This window comes from Rhipicephalus microplus, chromosome X (genome assembly GCF_043290135.1).
Source record: "Rhipicephalus microplus isolate Deutch F79 chromosome X, USDA_Rmic, whole genome shotgun sequence".
NCBI lineage: Eukaryota > Metazoa > Arthropoda > Arachnida > Ixodida > Ixodidae > Rhipicephalus > Rhipicephalus microplus.
In genome coordinates, this window is record NC_134710.1 from 296,046,031 (window position 1) to 296,062,243 (window position 16,213).

General features: G+C 45.3%; 1 protein-coding gene across 1 annotated transcript in view; it reads left to right on the forward strand.

The window, feature by feature from the left end:
* The window catches only part of LOC142776193 (nose resistant to fluoxetine protein 6-like), a 101,829-nt gene that overhangs the window by 14,732 nt on the left and 70,884 nt on the right, over positions 1-16,213 (forward strand). The window contains exon 2 of the mRNA XM_075879406.1: positions 5,844-6,036. Within this exon, the coding sequence (XP_075735521.1) occupies positions 5,844-6,036 (193 nt within the window). The remainder of the gene's footprint in view (positions 1-5,843; positions 6,037-16,213) is intronic.

Consider the following 16,213-nt stretch of genomic DNA (forward strand, 5'->3'; position numbering starts at 1 on the left):
TATTGTCTCCACGTGTAAAATGGAAAGGGATGTCAGAAAAGCAATTGAAAGCAGTTTAATTAGAAAGGCATTGATGTGTGGTGAGTGGCTTTCGTAATTTGTCTCGAAAAATATGCCCCCCATGTGCACACATAAGTATTGAAATCTCGCGATTGTTTTACTGTCAAACTTGCCGTAATTTTAATATTAAACACCCTGCCTGTATACTAGCCATGGCTTTCCACCAGGATCTTCATCGCGTGTTTTTCGTGAAGTGTCAGTTGCACCTTGTGTTCTCACGCTTTCCTTATTGCTGACCCTGCGTAGAAGCCAAATTAGCGTATTACATAAGGTGCCCCGGCTATATTTATCAGCAGAGTTGAAAAATATGCCGACGCACTCTATGACGATGCGACCAAATGCATGTTGCTTTCCATCATCGGGAGCACGCAACACTATTTTTTGTTCCTGCTCAATTCCTAATTAAGCGAGATTAATTAACCAACTTTTGAAGCAACAATGCCATCCCAGAGTTGCATGGAGAAAATGTAGATTGTTTTGTAAAACGTCCGATTACACAGTTTTCAACTTTTTATCTGTCAGTTATCAGTTTTTTTTCCTCTTTTGGGTTACAACAGCTGTGCCCCCAAAATACTGATTAAAAACAGTACCGCGTGACATACCCACTTCCGCACCTAAAGGGACTTGAGGCGCACCACGATTGTAGTGCTACATACTGAATGATATGACGTTTCTTGACAATGATAAGCAAACGCAGTTGTTATCGCTTGTGTCACCGTTAGCAAAACGAGCTTCACCGGACATCCGCGGTCATCGTTGCCGCGCTGCCGAGGCAGCACACCAGGCCAAATACTGTGGTTTTATTTGCACGGAACCGCATACACGGCCATACGCCGTGTATGTGGTGTGTCACGTGGTATTTTTTCATATTTTTCGAGCGTGTGTAGTAAGCGAAAAAACAAAAATGCTAAAACCTAATAGGTCAGCATTCATCTGTTAGAAAATGTTTATTGGCACGTTCTGTAAAGAGATCTATGACTTTCTCATACTATATGTTTTCGGCCTGGTTCGCTGCTTTAAAGGTGATTGGTTGATTGGTATGTAGGGTTTAACATCCCAAAACCACCATATGATCATGAGAGATGCCGTAGGTGAGGACTCCGGAAATTTCGACCAACGGGGTTTTTTTTTAACGTGCACCCAAATCTGAGCACAGGGGCCTACAACATTTTTGCCTCCATCGGAGACGCCGCCGCGATTCGATCCCGCGGTCTGCGGGTCAGCAGCCGAGTACCTTAGTCACTAGACTACCACGGCGTGGCTCCTTCAAAATGAGATAATTAAACATGCCTAAATAGGCAATTGAGAAGAGCTAAAAAGTGTGATGCGCTTCAGACGATAGTAAATCCCATGCATTCGGTCGTATCGTCATAGGATGCGTCAGCATACTTAAAGAGCATTTGCAAATAAATAGCTTCGCAAATTCGGCTCAGATTTCTTGACCGTGCCATTCCATCAGTTTGAGGGGGAAAATCACACATTTCGTTGAGTTTAAATTATGTGGAATCCGATGCTTCAATGAAAAAGTAGTGATAAATTAGGATTTTTCTCACACGCCTCTCGGCTGTCTGCCCTCTGTCCACATCCAGTCTGCGCTTGAAATGGAAACATATCGGCCAAGCGTATACAAAGGTGCCGGCCACGGGACCCCACGAAGCAACTTGCCGAAAGCGCTTGCACCGGAAATCTCAGCGCCAGACGCCCCGGAACTTGGGTTTGTGGACTTAATGTGCTTCCGCAGTCGACGCGTCCCCACAACTGGCCTTGCTCTCTTCCTTACTTGCTTCCTTCCTCATTGTTCATCGCGTGACTTCTTTAACTGCCTGGGCCGATGAACCCGTGCTTTATTACGGCCGTCATAACATGCCGTGGCGAGCGTGTTTGTTTTCCCGTACATGCTTCTGCACTCCGCACGAAACTGCAACATTAAGCAGCGGCTGAGAATTCTTAGCGCACGCACTGTCTTTGGCAGAGTAATGCCGCACATATATATCTATACGCTATACATTTCGCCGGCCATCTGTAGAGTTTCCTAAATATACGCTAGAGGGAACTCTGGTGCTAGTGTCTATAGGAGCTGCAACGCACGGTGCTTCAATGAGCATGATAATGATGGGTAGTACACAGATTTGTATAGTCTTCGTATTTCTGGCTCCATGTGTGTTTGTGTGGCTTGGAGCTGTTTTCTCACGAAAGAAAAAAAAAACAGCAAATGTTCAGCGGTTGCGGTTCACTACCTTATTCTTTTATGCCTATTATTTCAAATCAGGTCACGAAGTTCAAGAGGGTTCTTTCTTTCGAAACAAAACCGAAACACAACAATAAACGAAGCCACAAGTGTGATTCACCGTCCGCAAGTACAAAGACTAGCCAAATCGGTGTACTGCCCATCATTCCCATGCTCACTGAACGATCGCAGTGCCAGAGTTCCCTCTGGGTAATTTTAAGAAACTCGATGTGGCCGGCAGCGCGTATATACGTGGAAGCAAGGTGGACATGTTGCGCAATTTCTATCACCGAGAAAGCAACTAATGTGCCCGAATCTGGTCCCAGAAGGAGGTGGGGGGTTGTTGCTTTATGTTTCACGCTTCCGGCCGTCCACTTCCGACAGCGACCCTGCTTGCTGGAAATGACGACCACCCGGAAGTGTCAGAACGGAAGCACCACGCACGTGAACCCGTAAGTTCGCCCTGACGCCCGGTCCGAATCGATTGCGAAGGTAGCGGTCGAGCGGAACGAGAAACAAAGAAAAAAAAAAGAGAAAAAAACTGGCGCATACCTTGGGCGCCGTCGGTGTGGGTGGTGCAGTCGACGGGCCCTGGATGATTGTCGCGGAACGCTCGAGTCACGTATAGTGACGGTGTGCCAGTTTCTCGTTTAGAGTTGTGGTGCGGCATGCACGCGATGTCCTCTGTGAGCGCGCGCAGATTGAATTGCGTTTGCCCGGAGGAGAACGGCTGAAGCAGCTAAGCGGAAAGACGTCCGTTCCGGGTATCTCTATATGGATGGCCGCTCCGCGATGCGATGCCGAGTAATGGGACGGTAAATTAGCTTGACCCTAGGCTTTGGCTGAGCAGGACAGCTGACGCTTATGTTAGAGAACGGTGGAGCGCGCGTGGCTGACGACATACTGAGAAGCATGAGGCAAGAACAATCTGCTGCGTGCTTCCTTGCACGATTTCTATTTTCGGTGATTCTGTTACTTCTCCCCCAACCCATAACGATGTTAAAGCGAGCCTTTAGATTCAACAAAAAGACAAAGAAAAGACCCTGAATCTGAGCTTACCAGAAGTCCTTGCTGTCTCATTTGACTCTGTATGGTTTCGCTGTAAATAAGATAGAAAAAAAAAACGGGTTAGCATTGGTTCTATATAGCAGCTCACCTTCGGTTGCCGAATGCCGATGAGCGTGCACGGGGAGATTGCTCGATAGAGCGCCAGTTTGTTTGATGACAGCTATCGTCAAAAATTCTTACTTTACTTCACTTTTCAAATATTGGCACTATATTAACATATGGATGTTCCACTTGGGACCCCGGTACAAAGACATGTATTGACGAATTAGAGCACATCCAAAAGCGTGCAGCACGATTTCTGTCATCGAACTATGATTTCAGAAAAAGCTCTTCCGACATACGGGACAATCTTGGATGGCCGTCTTTGCAGGACAGGCGGAAATACATGCGCCTGAAACTGTTCCACAAATTTTTTATAGGTGCAACAGGCTTAAGGAAAGAAACCTACGTACTTAATCCTACCTATAGATCTGCCCACGTAGACCATTCCCTGAAGGTTACGGAATATAGGTGTCGGATCAACCTATCTAAACATTCTTTTTTTCCGATGACAGCCCATGACTGGAATTGTCTTCCGAATGAAGTTGTACTGTCGTTGCCGACTTCCTTTGATGAAGCCTTCACAGAATGTTTGTTTAACTAGGTTTTACATGACATATGTGGGATATTTTGAGCTTTAGCTCACCATTTACAGCATCTGTCAAGTTGTGTTTTCTACTCTCTTTTTCTTCTGAGGTTATGTATCTATAAAGTTAATTTATGTTTAAAAGTTTACTTTAATATTATGTTCTGTTGCTTTTTCGTGTTGTACAACCTGTATCAACCTCTTAGTAACGTGATGTTTAGTCTTTTTATAATGTTATTTATGTGAAGAGTGCTGATGTTATCTTTATCCTTACATAATGTTTGTTGCTTTTCATGTTGTATATACTACCTGTATCTTTTCCTGTTTGTTTCCCCCCTACAATAATGCCCAGTTGGACGCTGTAGGTATCTGAATAACTAAATAGATAAATAAATAAATCGTAACTTTTTTGAGCTTGTTCTTGAGCGTTTCGAGCAGCGGGAGATAGAGGCGTTTACTTTCATCGAACACAAAACTATACATACACATATACAGGAAGTAGCCATAGCAACAAAATGTATTTCTGGGCCGACATTGTTCTGTGTTGAAACACACTGTTCTCGTCTTACACATGATAGTGTGTTCGATATTTTCCCACAATCAGATTGACGTATACTTTTAGTACCGCGAGATTTCGGATCACTGGCATCAAAACGGCGACGTTTCCTACGCCAATACAGCGTGCTTGGCGCTGAATCAGGAGTGCTGTCATTCGTAGACGCTACAACTGCAACTTTATTGAGGTATATGAAAGCACACTCATGAGGTAGCGTGATAGCACAACCTTCCCAATTTAGTAAAGGAAAGAAGAAGAAAGAGACGAAGTATCTCTTTGCTAGATCACTTGAGTGAGTCTTGACGTGCTTAGCTTTGTCCCAAAGGTGGTGCGGTTGATGAGAAAATATCCGCAATTATCATGCACATTTGTCCTTTCACTGTTATAACTAGGAATTGTAATCAGCGCTATGATGCCTTTACAGTTGCACCTCGTTTTGCAGGGAATGCATCAACCATCGATACCATTTACGTGGCTGTGCTTAGTTCCCACATGATCGTGTGTTAATTCTCAGATGATAGACATGTTACGTATGTCGTAATTGCCAAAAAAGCGCCTGAAAAGAAAAAAAAAACTTACATACTCGTCAGCCTGGCATGAATATATGCGAGAAATCTATAGCTTTCTCACTTTTTCTTATTGTTTTATTCACGCATATCTTTGCCCTTCTTATCGTCGTAACCATCTGATAAGCTGTCTGAATTTACTCCCCTTCTACTTCATATTTTCACTACATTGCAGAGACTTGAACTTGTGAAGTAGCTGACAACGTCTTTCTCTTCAGTATTTCGAATGTCATAATGAATAAGATAACCACGCAGAGAATGAAAATGCAAAAAATGAACATTTTAGAATACAGTGAGAGGTCACTGTAGGGGCACGACAAATACAGACCACTCGCACCCGTCACCTCGAAGAATCATATGCGTTGAGCCCTTTAGCCCACACTATGTCAGTGCCGTTTCTCTGCGTTTTTTTTGAAAGAGGGGAGGGGTGGTACTATGCGCAGCATGAGGAACGTCTATCGTCTAAATGAGCCCAAATGCCACAATAAAGTGGCTAAACTAGTTTTCGGGGCAGTTCTGCAGAGCCGAACGATTTCGCTCTGCACTTAGCGGAACGTCTCTCTGTCAACAACCCCACTTGCCACAGGCTCTTCTCAGCGGATGGGCATATTGGAAACAGCGGCATAGTGAGACGAAGTATAATTAATTCCTCGGAGATAGAGTACTCCGCCTACACACTTTCCTACAGCATCAGAATTTCTTTCTCTGAATTGATAAGTATCGTTTTACGTGTGTGTGCAGGACTCCGAGTCCATATCCCGGGAATGGTCTTTGATGGAGGACGCCCTGCGCACGACGGCCGAACAGGCGGTGCAGAACGTGTTCCCTGCGCTGGTGAGAGTCAGCAGTGAAGCCGAGATCTCTGGGGACTGTCAGGCAGCGCTCCTCAAGGTCATTCTTGGAATCAGGCGCCTACGGGACTGGGCCATACGCCGTAAGTGTCATGACGTACCACCCAATATATATATATATATATATATATATATATATATATATATATATAAATATATATATATATATATATATATATATATATATATATATATATATATATATATATATATATATATATATATATATATATATATATATATATATATATATATATATATATATATATATATATATATATATACAGAGAGAGAGAGGAGAGAGAGAGAACTTAATCGACGCGCTCGCACATCAAGATGCATACACAGAGGTTATGCGACGCTCTTCTTGCTCACATGTCTTTTTCTCTGATTGTGCTTTGGCGGCTAACATCTACAGATACCATAATAGTTTGTTTAATAAATTTATCATGAATATTAGTCATCGGGATGGAGATGTACCAAGCTTCAACGAGGATACATCTACGTTGAACGGGGCTATAGCTATCAAACACCAAAACGTACATTCGGCAGACCCTCTTTTATAAATGTACAGTAATCAGTTATTACCCCTGTAAAGACGTCTTTAATTACGTGTTGTATGCCGATTCCCATGATGGGGGGGATCAACCAGTATTTTTCAACGAATGATGACTGTTATATTTTTTCATAATAAGTATTACGCTTTCTTGCATATATTCAGGCTTATGAGTATTACAATTCGCCTTGTTTGCTATTAATCTGAAATCCGTTTCTGGAACATGCAAATATTAATAATATTGCTATTGTTATATTACCGTGATCAACTTATTAGGAACTTCTCAACCCTTTTATTTAAATATGTATAATTTGTGGTGTAAGGGGCGTACTACATTGTTTACACTCATTGTATTTGCATTATCATTTCTTAAGGGGCCCCCAGGCACCTCCATAAGTACGCCAATACAAATAGTGTAAACAAAATTTTTCTTTAAAAGAACGAAATGTGGGTGATCATAAGGATAAACTATACCTCATTGCTCCCCTTCGAAATGGTCGTTAGCCATATATAATTGGCGTAAACAGTCTTTGGCATGCACACAGCACCAGCTTGTTACGCGATGCAACAAATGACGCGAAAATGATCCATCGTGTAATCACCACTTATGTACGACCACGTAAAGAATAGGAGAATAAACTTTTTTTTGATACTGCCATATTGTCCGCCATTGGTACTACGGCATTTAAAATTTTCTGTGTGCCCCGAAATTGCCTGCTTGTTACATGATCTCATGAAGCCGGAGAGTTTCTCCTTCTAAAGGTGATTCAAGTAGACTAGCTGCCAATCATATGAGCGGGGATACATAATGAGTTTAATAAAATATTTACACTTGCAGCGTAACAGTGTTTAGTAGTTTGCGCGCACGCATACATCTATGTGAGGTCATACTTGCTGAGAGAAAGAGGAATTAAGAGAAATAAGCAGCAGTGCACGTGTGTGCTTCTTTGCTGTCCGAGATGTATTTTGAGCTGCAAAAGACAATTCAACTTGAGTGAAAACAAAGTAGCCCGACTCTTCACTTAGCCTCCAGAGTGCTAAAACCACGGTCTTTCATCTTCTCCCTGGTCCAGTTGGTGAAGTTGTGGGGCAAGTTTAAACGCCGAGCTTCCTACTGAGCTCGAGTCGTGACCACTTTCCAAGCTGCCGCTATGGCTCCAAGTTACCATAAGCAAGGCTGTTCTGGTTTATCAGAGACTAAAGCGGAAACCATTTTTATCGATTCAGTAAGAAAAAACTTCAACATCAAAAACGATTCGTCGCACTCATCGGCTCGCAAAAGATTGGACAGAGCAGCAGTGATGATATATCCTTTGCGAAGAAAATTATTTTTCAGAAGCAGCAAATTCTTTGACCGGTCTTTAAAAAGTTTGGTCCTTTCCATCCGTAACTGCATCAACAAGTCACAGCAGAATGAAAGCATGAACAAGTGATGTAATGTTATAAGGCCCGTGTTCAGCGCTTGCCTGCTAGTCAATACTACGGCACAAGACGCGAGAGCGTCGCATAGGCGACTCGCACTGCAAAGAGCATACAAAAAAAAAACATCACAGCGGAAATGTTCGAAACATTTGACTATGTTGTAACATAGCTTCGTAACAATTTCATTCTCCGTAAGAAGATAATGGAGTGATTACTGTTGTGACAAAATATGGCAGCATATTCACGGAGTGGATGATGGAGAGTGGGGTGAAGTATCCGTCCGCCAATTCGTTCTTGCTTCCGGCCGTCCATGCGCGCGTCTGTGTGGCCGCCCGTGCGTCCATCCGCCCGTCCGTGCGTGCGTCTGTTCGTGCGTCCGCACGTCCATCTGTTCTTCCGTCCCTGCGTTCGTCCATGCATCCGCTCCTGCGTCCGTCCATGCATCCATCCATCCGTGCAGCCATCCGTGCGTCCGTCCATGCATCTGTTTGTGTGTCCGTTCGTCCACCTATTCAACACTCCAAGTACCACCATCTCGCATGTTTTCATCATATATTCCTTATATAGAAGCACCGCCATCCAGCGGACATTCCAAGGACTGAACAAGAGGAGGTACACGCACACTTTCTTACGGCTTGCGCTTCGTGTCTACTTCCCACCTTTAACCACCTCGAGTTCATGGTATATACTAGTTCACTGTATTCATGGCACTGCGGCCCAACGCTCGCTAAACCTTTCTAAAACCAAGGAGGTTACGCCCAGCGAGTATAACGTAGCAACCCTTTCTTGTCAGATAGGGCTCAATGTACATGCCAATGGCTGCTAAGGGGGAATGAGAGACAGGAGAATTCGGCTTTTAGTTAACGCGCACGCTGTGAATTTTTTATTGTTTAACAACGCACAGAAGAAATCTCCCACCGGCACCACCTTGGAGGTTAAAATGTAGGACTAGTTACACACTACTACTACGACTACGAGGGATGAACGGGTGCCGCTATAAAGACCTTCGCCCCTAAAAACTTCACCTTACTTGTTGGTTTCCCCAGCGTGCAGCCAAGAGTGACCACTGTCGAAAGTGGGGGGCTTAGCCTTACCAACTTTTATCAGAGGGGGGGGGGGGGGGGCTCGCGTTTCCCTTGCCCCCCCTCCGGCTGATACGCTTATGACACAAATCCTCCTGTGTCGAAAGCTGCTGAGCACCCGTTCACAAACTCCTGTTTAACGGGTGTAAGGAGATTTATCTAGTCGCTTTCCTTGTAAATACCTTTTCTGAATGATAACATGTGCATTAGACTGAAGGATCTCTCGCGCATTACAGTTCTGCATTAAGTGTACACCCAAGCACATATATATCCGTCAGAGCACTTCGTTTACCATCGTCATAGACAAGCAGGAACCTTGTAACATCTACCCATAAAATCGCAACTACTCTATTTTTTGTCGTTAGAGAAAGTGGTAATAGCAGAAGTGTGAAGCACGAAAAATGCTGAGTAAACAAATGCATGAGCCTCTTCAAGTTAATGTGAGTGTGTGACCGCCACCGCCTAATTGTAAGGCATTAAAAAACGAAGACTGACGTATAAAAGCAATTTCCGAAGGCATTCAGAATGATAGTTTCCATTTCATTTCATTTCATTTCATTTCATTTATTTACTCTCAAGGCCGAAGCATTACAGAGAAGAGCGGGTATACATCATACAAAAAAAATCAGGAAATACAGCAAATCAAAATTATATGTGCACAATGGTGATCTGAAAACCATAAAAGAAAAGAAAGACTGCGTGATGTGAAGAAGAGGCAGGGTGGTTGTAACAACAATGTTACCACTGATTCCGGGTGCATCTGTCATAGGTTAACTCGCAACAGTTACAAACAGCTCAAATTCGTAACTTTTTGTCGTAAAATGTAATCAGCTTATGATTGCTTCTATGCAGCAAGACTAAAATCCTTCCGAGTTTATCTTCCTGCTGAGCATTCCAACCACCACTCACTCGTGAAGGTGAGGGCGTTCCACATACATGCCCCACCAGCAGACCTCACGAATGTCATGTCCTGCCGCATCCACCCGGTGGGAGCCTCTGATGGGGGCTCCTCTCGACCACTTTCTCTCATCCAAGTAGCGGCTGCGTGCTTCCAAAAGCGTGCCGTTTGTCCTTTGGCAGCTTGAAGGTCGTACACACGCAACCACTCTGTGCATCTTACGTAAGGAGAAGAACGCAAACAGCAGAGCTAAAAACGTCGAGCCGGACGACGGCTGCGACCGTTGACCGGGAGCGTGGGGCTCCCGCGAAGGGTTTGCACTGGAGGGACTCCGAGAGGAGGAGTCCGTTCTTGTAGCGTTGGCCAGTCTGGGATTGGCTTACGTGACCGGGCCGGTGTATGCCGCCAGGGTTGGCCACCTCGTGGCGCTGGCTGCCGTCCTCACGGCTCACTGAAACCGTGTGTCGCGGACGTGCCCTATCACCGGCATCGTCGCGCCGCTGCGCGGAATGTTGCGTGGCGGGCGCGCGCACGTGCTGCCGATATTGCGGAAGGCGGGGATCGTGCGCGTAGTACGATGGGTGGGGGAGGAGGCTGCTTGCTGTCTCACGAGAGGATGTTGGTGTGGCGAAAGTAATCGTGTTTACGCTTGCCGTCTATAGTATGTCCATGGTCGTACGGCTAGATCCACTTTACTCTCCCACTCCTATGGGTTTAAGACTCCCTCTTCTCACTTTTAGTGCTTCGAGCTATTTCGCATTGGTGCGACCAAGACAGCGACATGTTCTGAAACTGTTGAATAATAGCACCCGCAGGCAGGGGAAAAGAAAGGTAGAGAGAAGCAGTCTTCGTGAGACTTGTGCGCGTAGTGGGTTCGTCAGTCATTATATGTACTCGAGGTCACCTTGGATTTCTTCAGCTGCTCCAGCTTCAGACCTGTGTTTACAGGTAAATTGCTTAGCACAGGGAGTGAGCGTATGATGCGAAGTCACTGTACGAAATCACCGAGGATGCCCTTCGGAGATGATTTACAATAAGCCAAGTAATGCAAGACAAAATAATAAGCGCTTGTGATCATAGGATCGATGAACTTAAGTGCATCGTCTGGAGATACGGTGTAAATTCAAGCTGATTGGCAGTGCATTATAAGATGTGCTAACCAGTCATGTACCGAAGAAAACAAAACAACAACGTGCACTTTATGAAGTCATGGCTTGAATTAGTTACTATTTTATCGCTCCCTTCAATATATCTTAAAAATATGCTGCCCCAATCTAAATCCTTGTTCATAACTTGGTTGCGGAAGAGAGAGTAGCGGAAGTCGGTTGCCCACTACGCTCGATTGATTCAGATGTCGGATGAAAATACCGTACGTTTGCCACCGGCTTAACATTTAAGAAATGTATCCTCTGTGTTATGCGATCGTTCGAACGCTTCTCCATTGTATAATATAAGCGCATTCGATCCTATGTGGGCTTAGCCAACATAGAAATGCACCAAGACACCCAGAAACACTGATGCTCGAAAGACAATTAAAGCGCTGCTGTTAGAGTATTTATTTAATATTGCATTGTTATTTGAGCCCTTCAGTAACTCAAAACAATGTTCAAGCTTCATGATAGGTACACACTCATACCCTGATTCTCATCAATGTCCTAGCTTTGGCAATTCAGAGTTTGGCATTGCGAAAAATTACCGCCCATTTCCTACATTACCGTTACGGGAAGGTGGTTGCAGTTCAGATCATGACCGCGCTGCATACCGAGTAATCATGGAATATTAGGGGAGAGAATATCCCTACCAACTAATTGAGACTACGTTATCAGAGCAAAGACGACCCACACCACCTGTGAGTGGTGTGGGCAGCTGCGTGATGACCGTTCCGAACTCAGTGATTTCACATAAAAAAATTGCTTCAAACTCGAAGCCATATTAATGGTACAGAAAACGAAACACTGCCAGAAAAATTTATCAAGACTATTTTAAACAAGCACATGGAAGCTGTGTCATGCTGCCGGTGTTTAAGAGTTTATTTATATATGTACTGTTTATGCAGTAGCTACAAATGGATTCATTGCATTCGTTTATCGTGCTATTTGTTATAGGGTGATAACTGCTTACCAACCGCCCTTTTATGAATTTCAGGCCATGCTTGTCACGCGTGCCCTTGATGATACACAGTGGGTCGGAACGAACACACATTTATATGAACGAAATAACTGGATTTTATGGGCTCGATTTTCTTTGCTATAGACCCAATATGAATTAGAACTGAAATACACTGATGCGAAAAAAAGTATAGCGGCTGTTATTTGTTGTAACTGCAATATAACTGTAAAGAAAGGGAAAGTGGACGAAGATATAATTGCCGCTGGAAGGGACCGAACGTGCGACCTCCGAATAACGCGTACCGTGCTTTAACAACTGAGATACAGCGGTACTCATCCCCCCGTCCACTTTTGGGGACTTTGAGTGCGCTTAAACTTGAGAGCGTTCGTCAGTGCCGCTAGTAGCCAAGACGGCCTGTGTGTAATACTCTGGCATCATTACCCGTTAGGTCTCGTCAATAAATTTATATGTGCATTTATATTTACCCTCGATTATCTCTTACCTTTTGTCGAATGAGGATCGTATCCTTTCATACGTACTATATATACGTCTTGGTGACTGCTGCAGTGTTACTGGGGATGGCTGACAAAGCTCGTCTTCTCAAGGTGGTTCTTGTCCTTGGCCCCAATGCGCAATCGCTGCTCAAACAGGCCGAATGTAGCCACTCTGTGGGTTGCTCAAAAAGGCTTCACGCTTGGTAGGCTGACATGTTTGCCGAATGGACGCCATTGAGTCGATTGGCGCTGCGTAGGAATGCCCTTGATTAGCTGAGGCCTCGAGCTTTCGATTGCCATTGTGGCTCTGTGATCGGCGTTTTTGGGGCGTGTCCTTGACGTTAGGACTTGCCTAAGTCGTCGCCACTGAGACATGTATTTTCCTGTTCTGACATTTCATTGAATGTTGAAAAATGTAACTACGAACTGCGAATGAAGCATATGCTTTTTGGGTGTCAGAGCAAAAGGCTATACGCCGCCCGCCCCCGGGATGCATACTATCTAAACGTAAAATACAGTACAGAACTGCTCAAGGCACCAGCCTGCTGTAAATTCTCTTCTCTCAGTACTCAACGAGTGCTTATATCTAGAATGCTTGAAAAGGTTGGAATCTGTCAAAAATGTGATTTTTTGTGCAATGAATATCGCATAGATGGTGCATGAGGGGGGGGGGGGGGCTCCTGCTTTAGTTGATTTTTTATGGTATGGCTAGACAAAGGAAGTTATGCAGGTTCGGATTTACCATCGTCTAGCTCACTGAGCAATATTTGATCAGAACCTCGAACCAAGTACTCTGAACATCTACATTCGACGACTGCAGCGGCCCTGGAATAATAACCCGTCTTCTGTGTGAGTGTCCCCGTGTCAATGCGCGAAAACTTGATAGACTTGATAATCATCCTTGCTCGGAAAGAAGGGTTCTGAGACAGTGACCGAGATGCGCGTGTCGTCCAATCCTCACTTCCCATAGATGAACCACGCGTGACTTTATGCGATATATTGTCCACATTAGAAGAACACGTTCAGTGCACGCAGCTCTCACATAGGCGACGAAATGTCATTTCCTTGATGTAACATTTTATTGTTCAATCCTCCTAAAGGTGGGGGGGGGGGGGGGCTGACGAAAGGCGCCGCTCGCAAAGAGGCATCCACGCTGGTGCTTTCACTCACTGTCGTCAAGCCGGGCCGGGTCGCTTCTTTTTACAGATCATTGTCTTTAGATGCCACCAGCGCTCATTTGTCCGTGGCGGACGTGCGAGTCCTGCCGGACAGCCGCAGTACGAGTCCCGCTCCTCGAGTTCTCAAGTGGTGCGTGCGGAAGTTGGTAATGCGGCGCGCAGTAGGCCCTTTCTCGTCGTCGCCCATATTCGAGGTCGCGCCTTCCGAGACGCGCCTGCGGGCGCCCGCTGCAAGCAGCGGACTGGCTGTGCTCCACTGACACCGCGTGCCGGCTCCTTCCTGTTCCGCAAGCCACCACGAGCGATTCGATGTCGCCGCTGCCGCTGACCTTCCGTCTTTGTTGCAGTGGCAGCAGGCGTTCACTCCACGCAAGCCCCGTTTTCCGATTCGCGATGATGCTTGATAAAGCAAGAAAGAAAGAGAAAAAAAAAACAGTGCACGTCCAGGAGCGAAGGGAGTCCGCGTTTTTGCCCCGTTCGATAGTGCCAGCGCGGACACAGTGCTTCTGTGGAAGCGCACTTCAGATGCCAGTCGCGGAAATGGCTTGGCGAAGAATCTGGTTTTATCTTTTGTTTATTCATATTTTCATTATTATATTCGCTTTGACCTGGAAGGGCCTTTGTATATATTTTTTCATTTTTCTAGATTCCTCCTTGCTATTACCCTAGCTGTAACTGATATCTCGTACATATCTTGAACGTGACGCTGCATTGTTAAGCTATATATAGACATGTGGGCATTCTGCACAAGCCAGAGGACCACTCGACTATAATTTATGACACCGGTGTCGTTAATGCCAGCCGCTTGGGCGGCTAAGACAATGAAACCGATGACACAACCTTGAAAACGGCACATGTTAAAATATTACACACAAAGCGTTGCCCAAGAACTACACTCTTGGAAATCATCGTGCAGCAGCGTTCGGGCACGACTATTGCCTCATAAATTAGACAGTTTTAGAATCGGGGGCCAAAGGAGCTTGGTGACTCAAGTAATTGTCTTGCCGGCCGGGTGCGCGCACAGAACCCAAGCCACCCTTCGGCTCTTGGACTCGTGTTGTCACAAGGCCCAAATATCGAGAACCGGCGTGGCCCCCAAGACGTCTTGGGTCCCGAGCGAGGCGACGCAGACGCAGCGCGTGCCATGACGCAGTGTGACCTGGGTCTCGCATAATTTTGAATTCGCCGTGTGTATGCCTCATGCGTAATTGACCCTAGGCCGCCTGCATTTGGCCAAATTCGCAAATCTCTGCCACTCCTCTGAACATAAAAGCATCCTACCCACCGCAGCTTAGAGACTCATTGCCCCCCAATTATAAAACTCGCTGTTGTTGTACAGGTTTGGAAGCATCGATGCAATCATAATCTCGTCCCACCCACTTATGTTTCCACCATTCACTTGGATGTGTGTTCCACTCTCGGAAGCCTCAGTGCAGTTTCCGAAGAGCAGAAAGCGAAAAACACTGAACGTTAGTTCTTGCAAGTCGTACGAAGAAACATTGTCGATAAGTATTGTGAATGAATGCGGAAGTGCAAATTCTCTTCCACACGAAATTTCAGACCATTTGTAGGCGTTACCGTTACACTGAATGAGGGTACATATGCATTGTGTTCTCTCATCGAAAGTGTAGAACAAAAAGTGTACATTGAATTGCAAAAGAAGGTTAAAGTTTTACCACAAAGGGGAAAGCAATGAATTCGATAGAAATAAATTGGAATGTCACGCGAAGAACTGCTACCAAATTGAGACGTTGAGCGCGCTGCTCAAGACGAAAAAACGCACAAGAAGAAGACACACAGGATGAGCGTGAGCTAACAACGTTCACAGCTCAACACTCGCTGCTAATACTCAAAGGGAGCACGAAAAGTATCAGGCGAGGAGGTGCGGTCTGGCAACCAACGCGTTCTTCCCCTGTGAAACGCGGGCGACGGCTTGGAGTGTGTGTGTTGATGCTGGTATGTTTGGCATTATCAAGCAATTTACCGTGCATTAAGCCAACCTGCGGATATTGTTTTTCTTTATTGCTATGAAGGCCGAGAATTGGTCATCAGGGAACCACTGCCATGTTTTTGGGGGACCACAGAAAAAAGGAAACTGCAGTCGGAAGAAATATGCCATGTGCATCGCCAGACGCGGAGTTTTTGCGGCTGTGGGCTCTTCAAGTTGCATCGTTTTCCTCTTGAAGAGCAGTGGCTTCTTTGGCTTGCAAACTTAAACAGGAAAAACTTTGTACCTATTGCGGGTACTCGAGAATGTTCAGAGCACTTCTTCTCAGGCGAACGAACCGCAACGGTTTCAACGCCGATGCTAAACCTCGAATATGAATGGAAGGTGCGCGGCGTACAGCTATTCCAACGATGACAATATTTCCCTAATAAACAGCCCCACGTAACATTTCTGTCTATCGCAGGTCACCGTACCACGGCACTCAGAGTCACTGAAATATCACGATAAAAAAAAAAGAAAAGGTAAGCTAGCGACGTGCAGGCACGTGAGCGTCGTTTGATGTAAGAGCTGTAT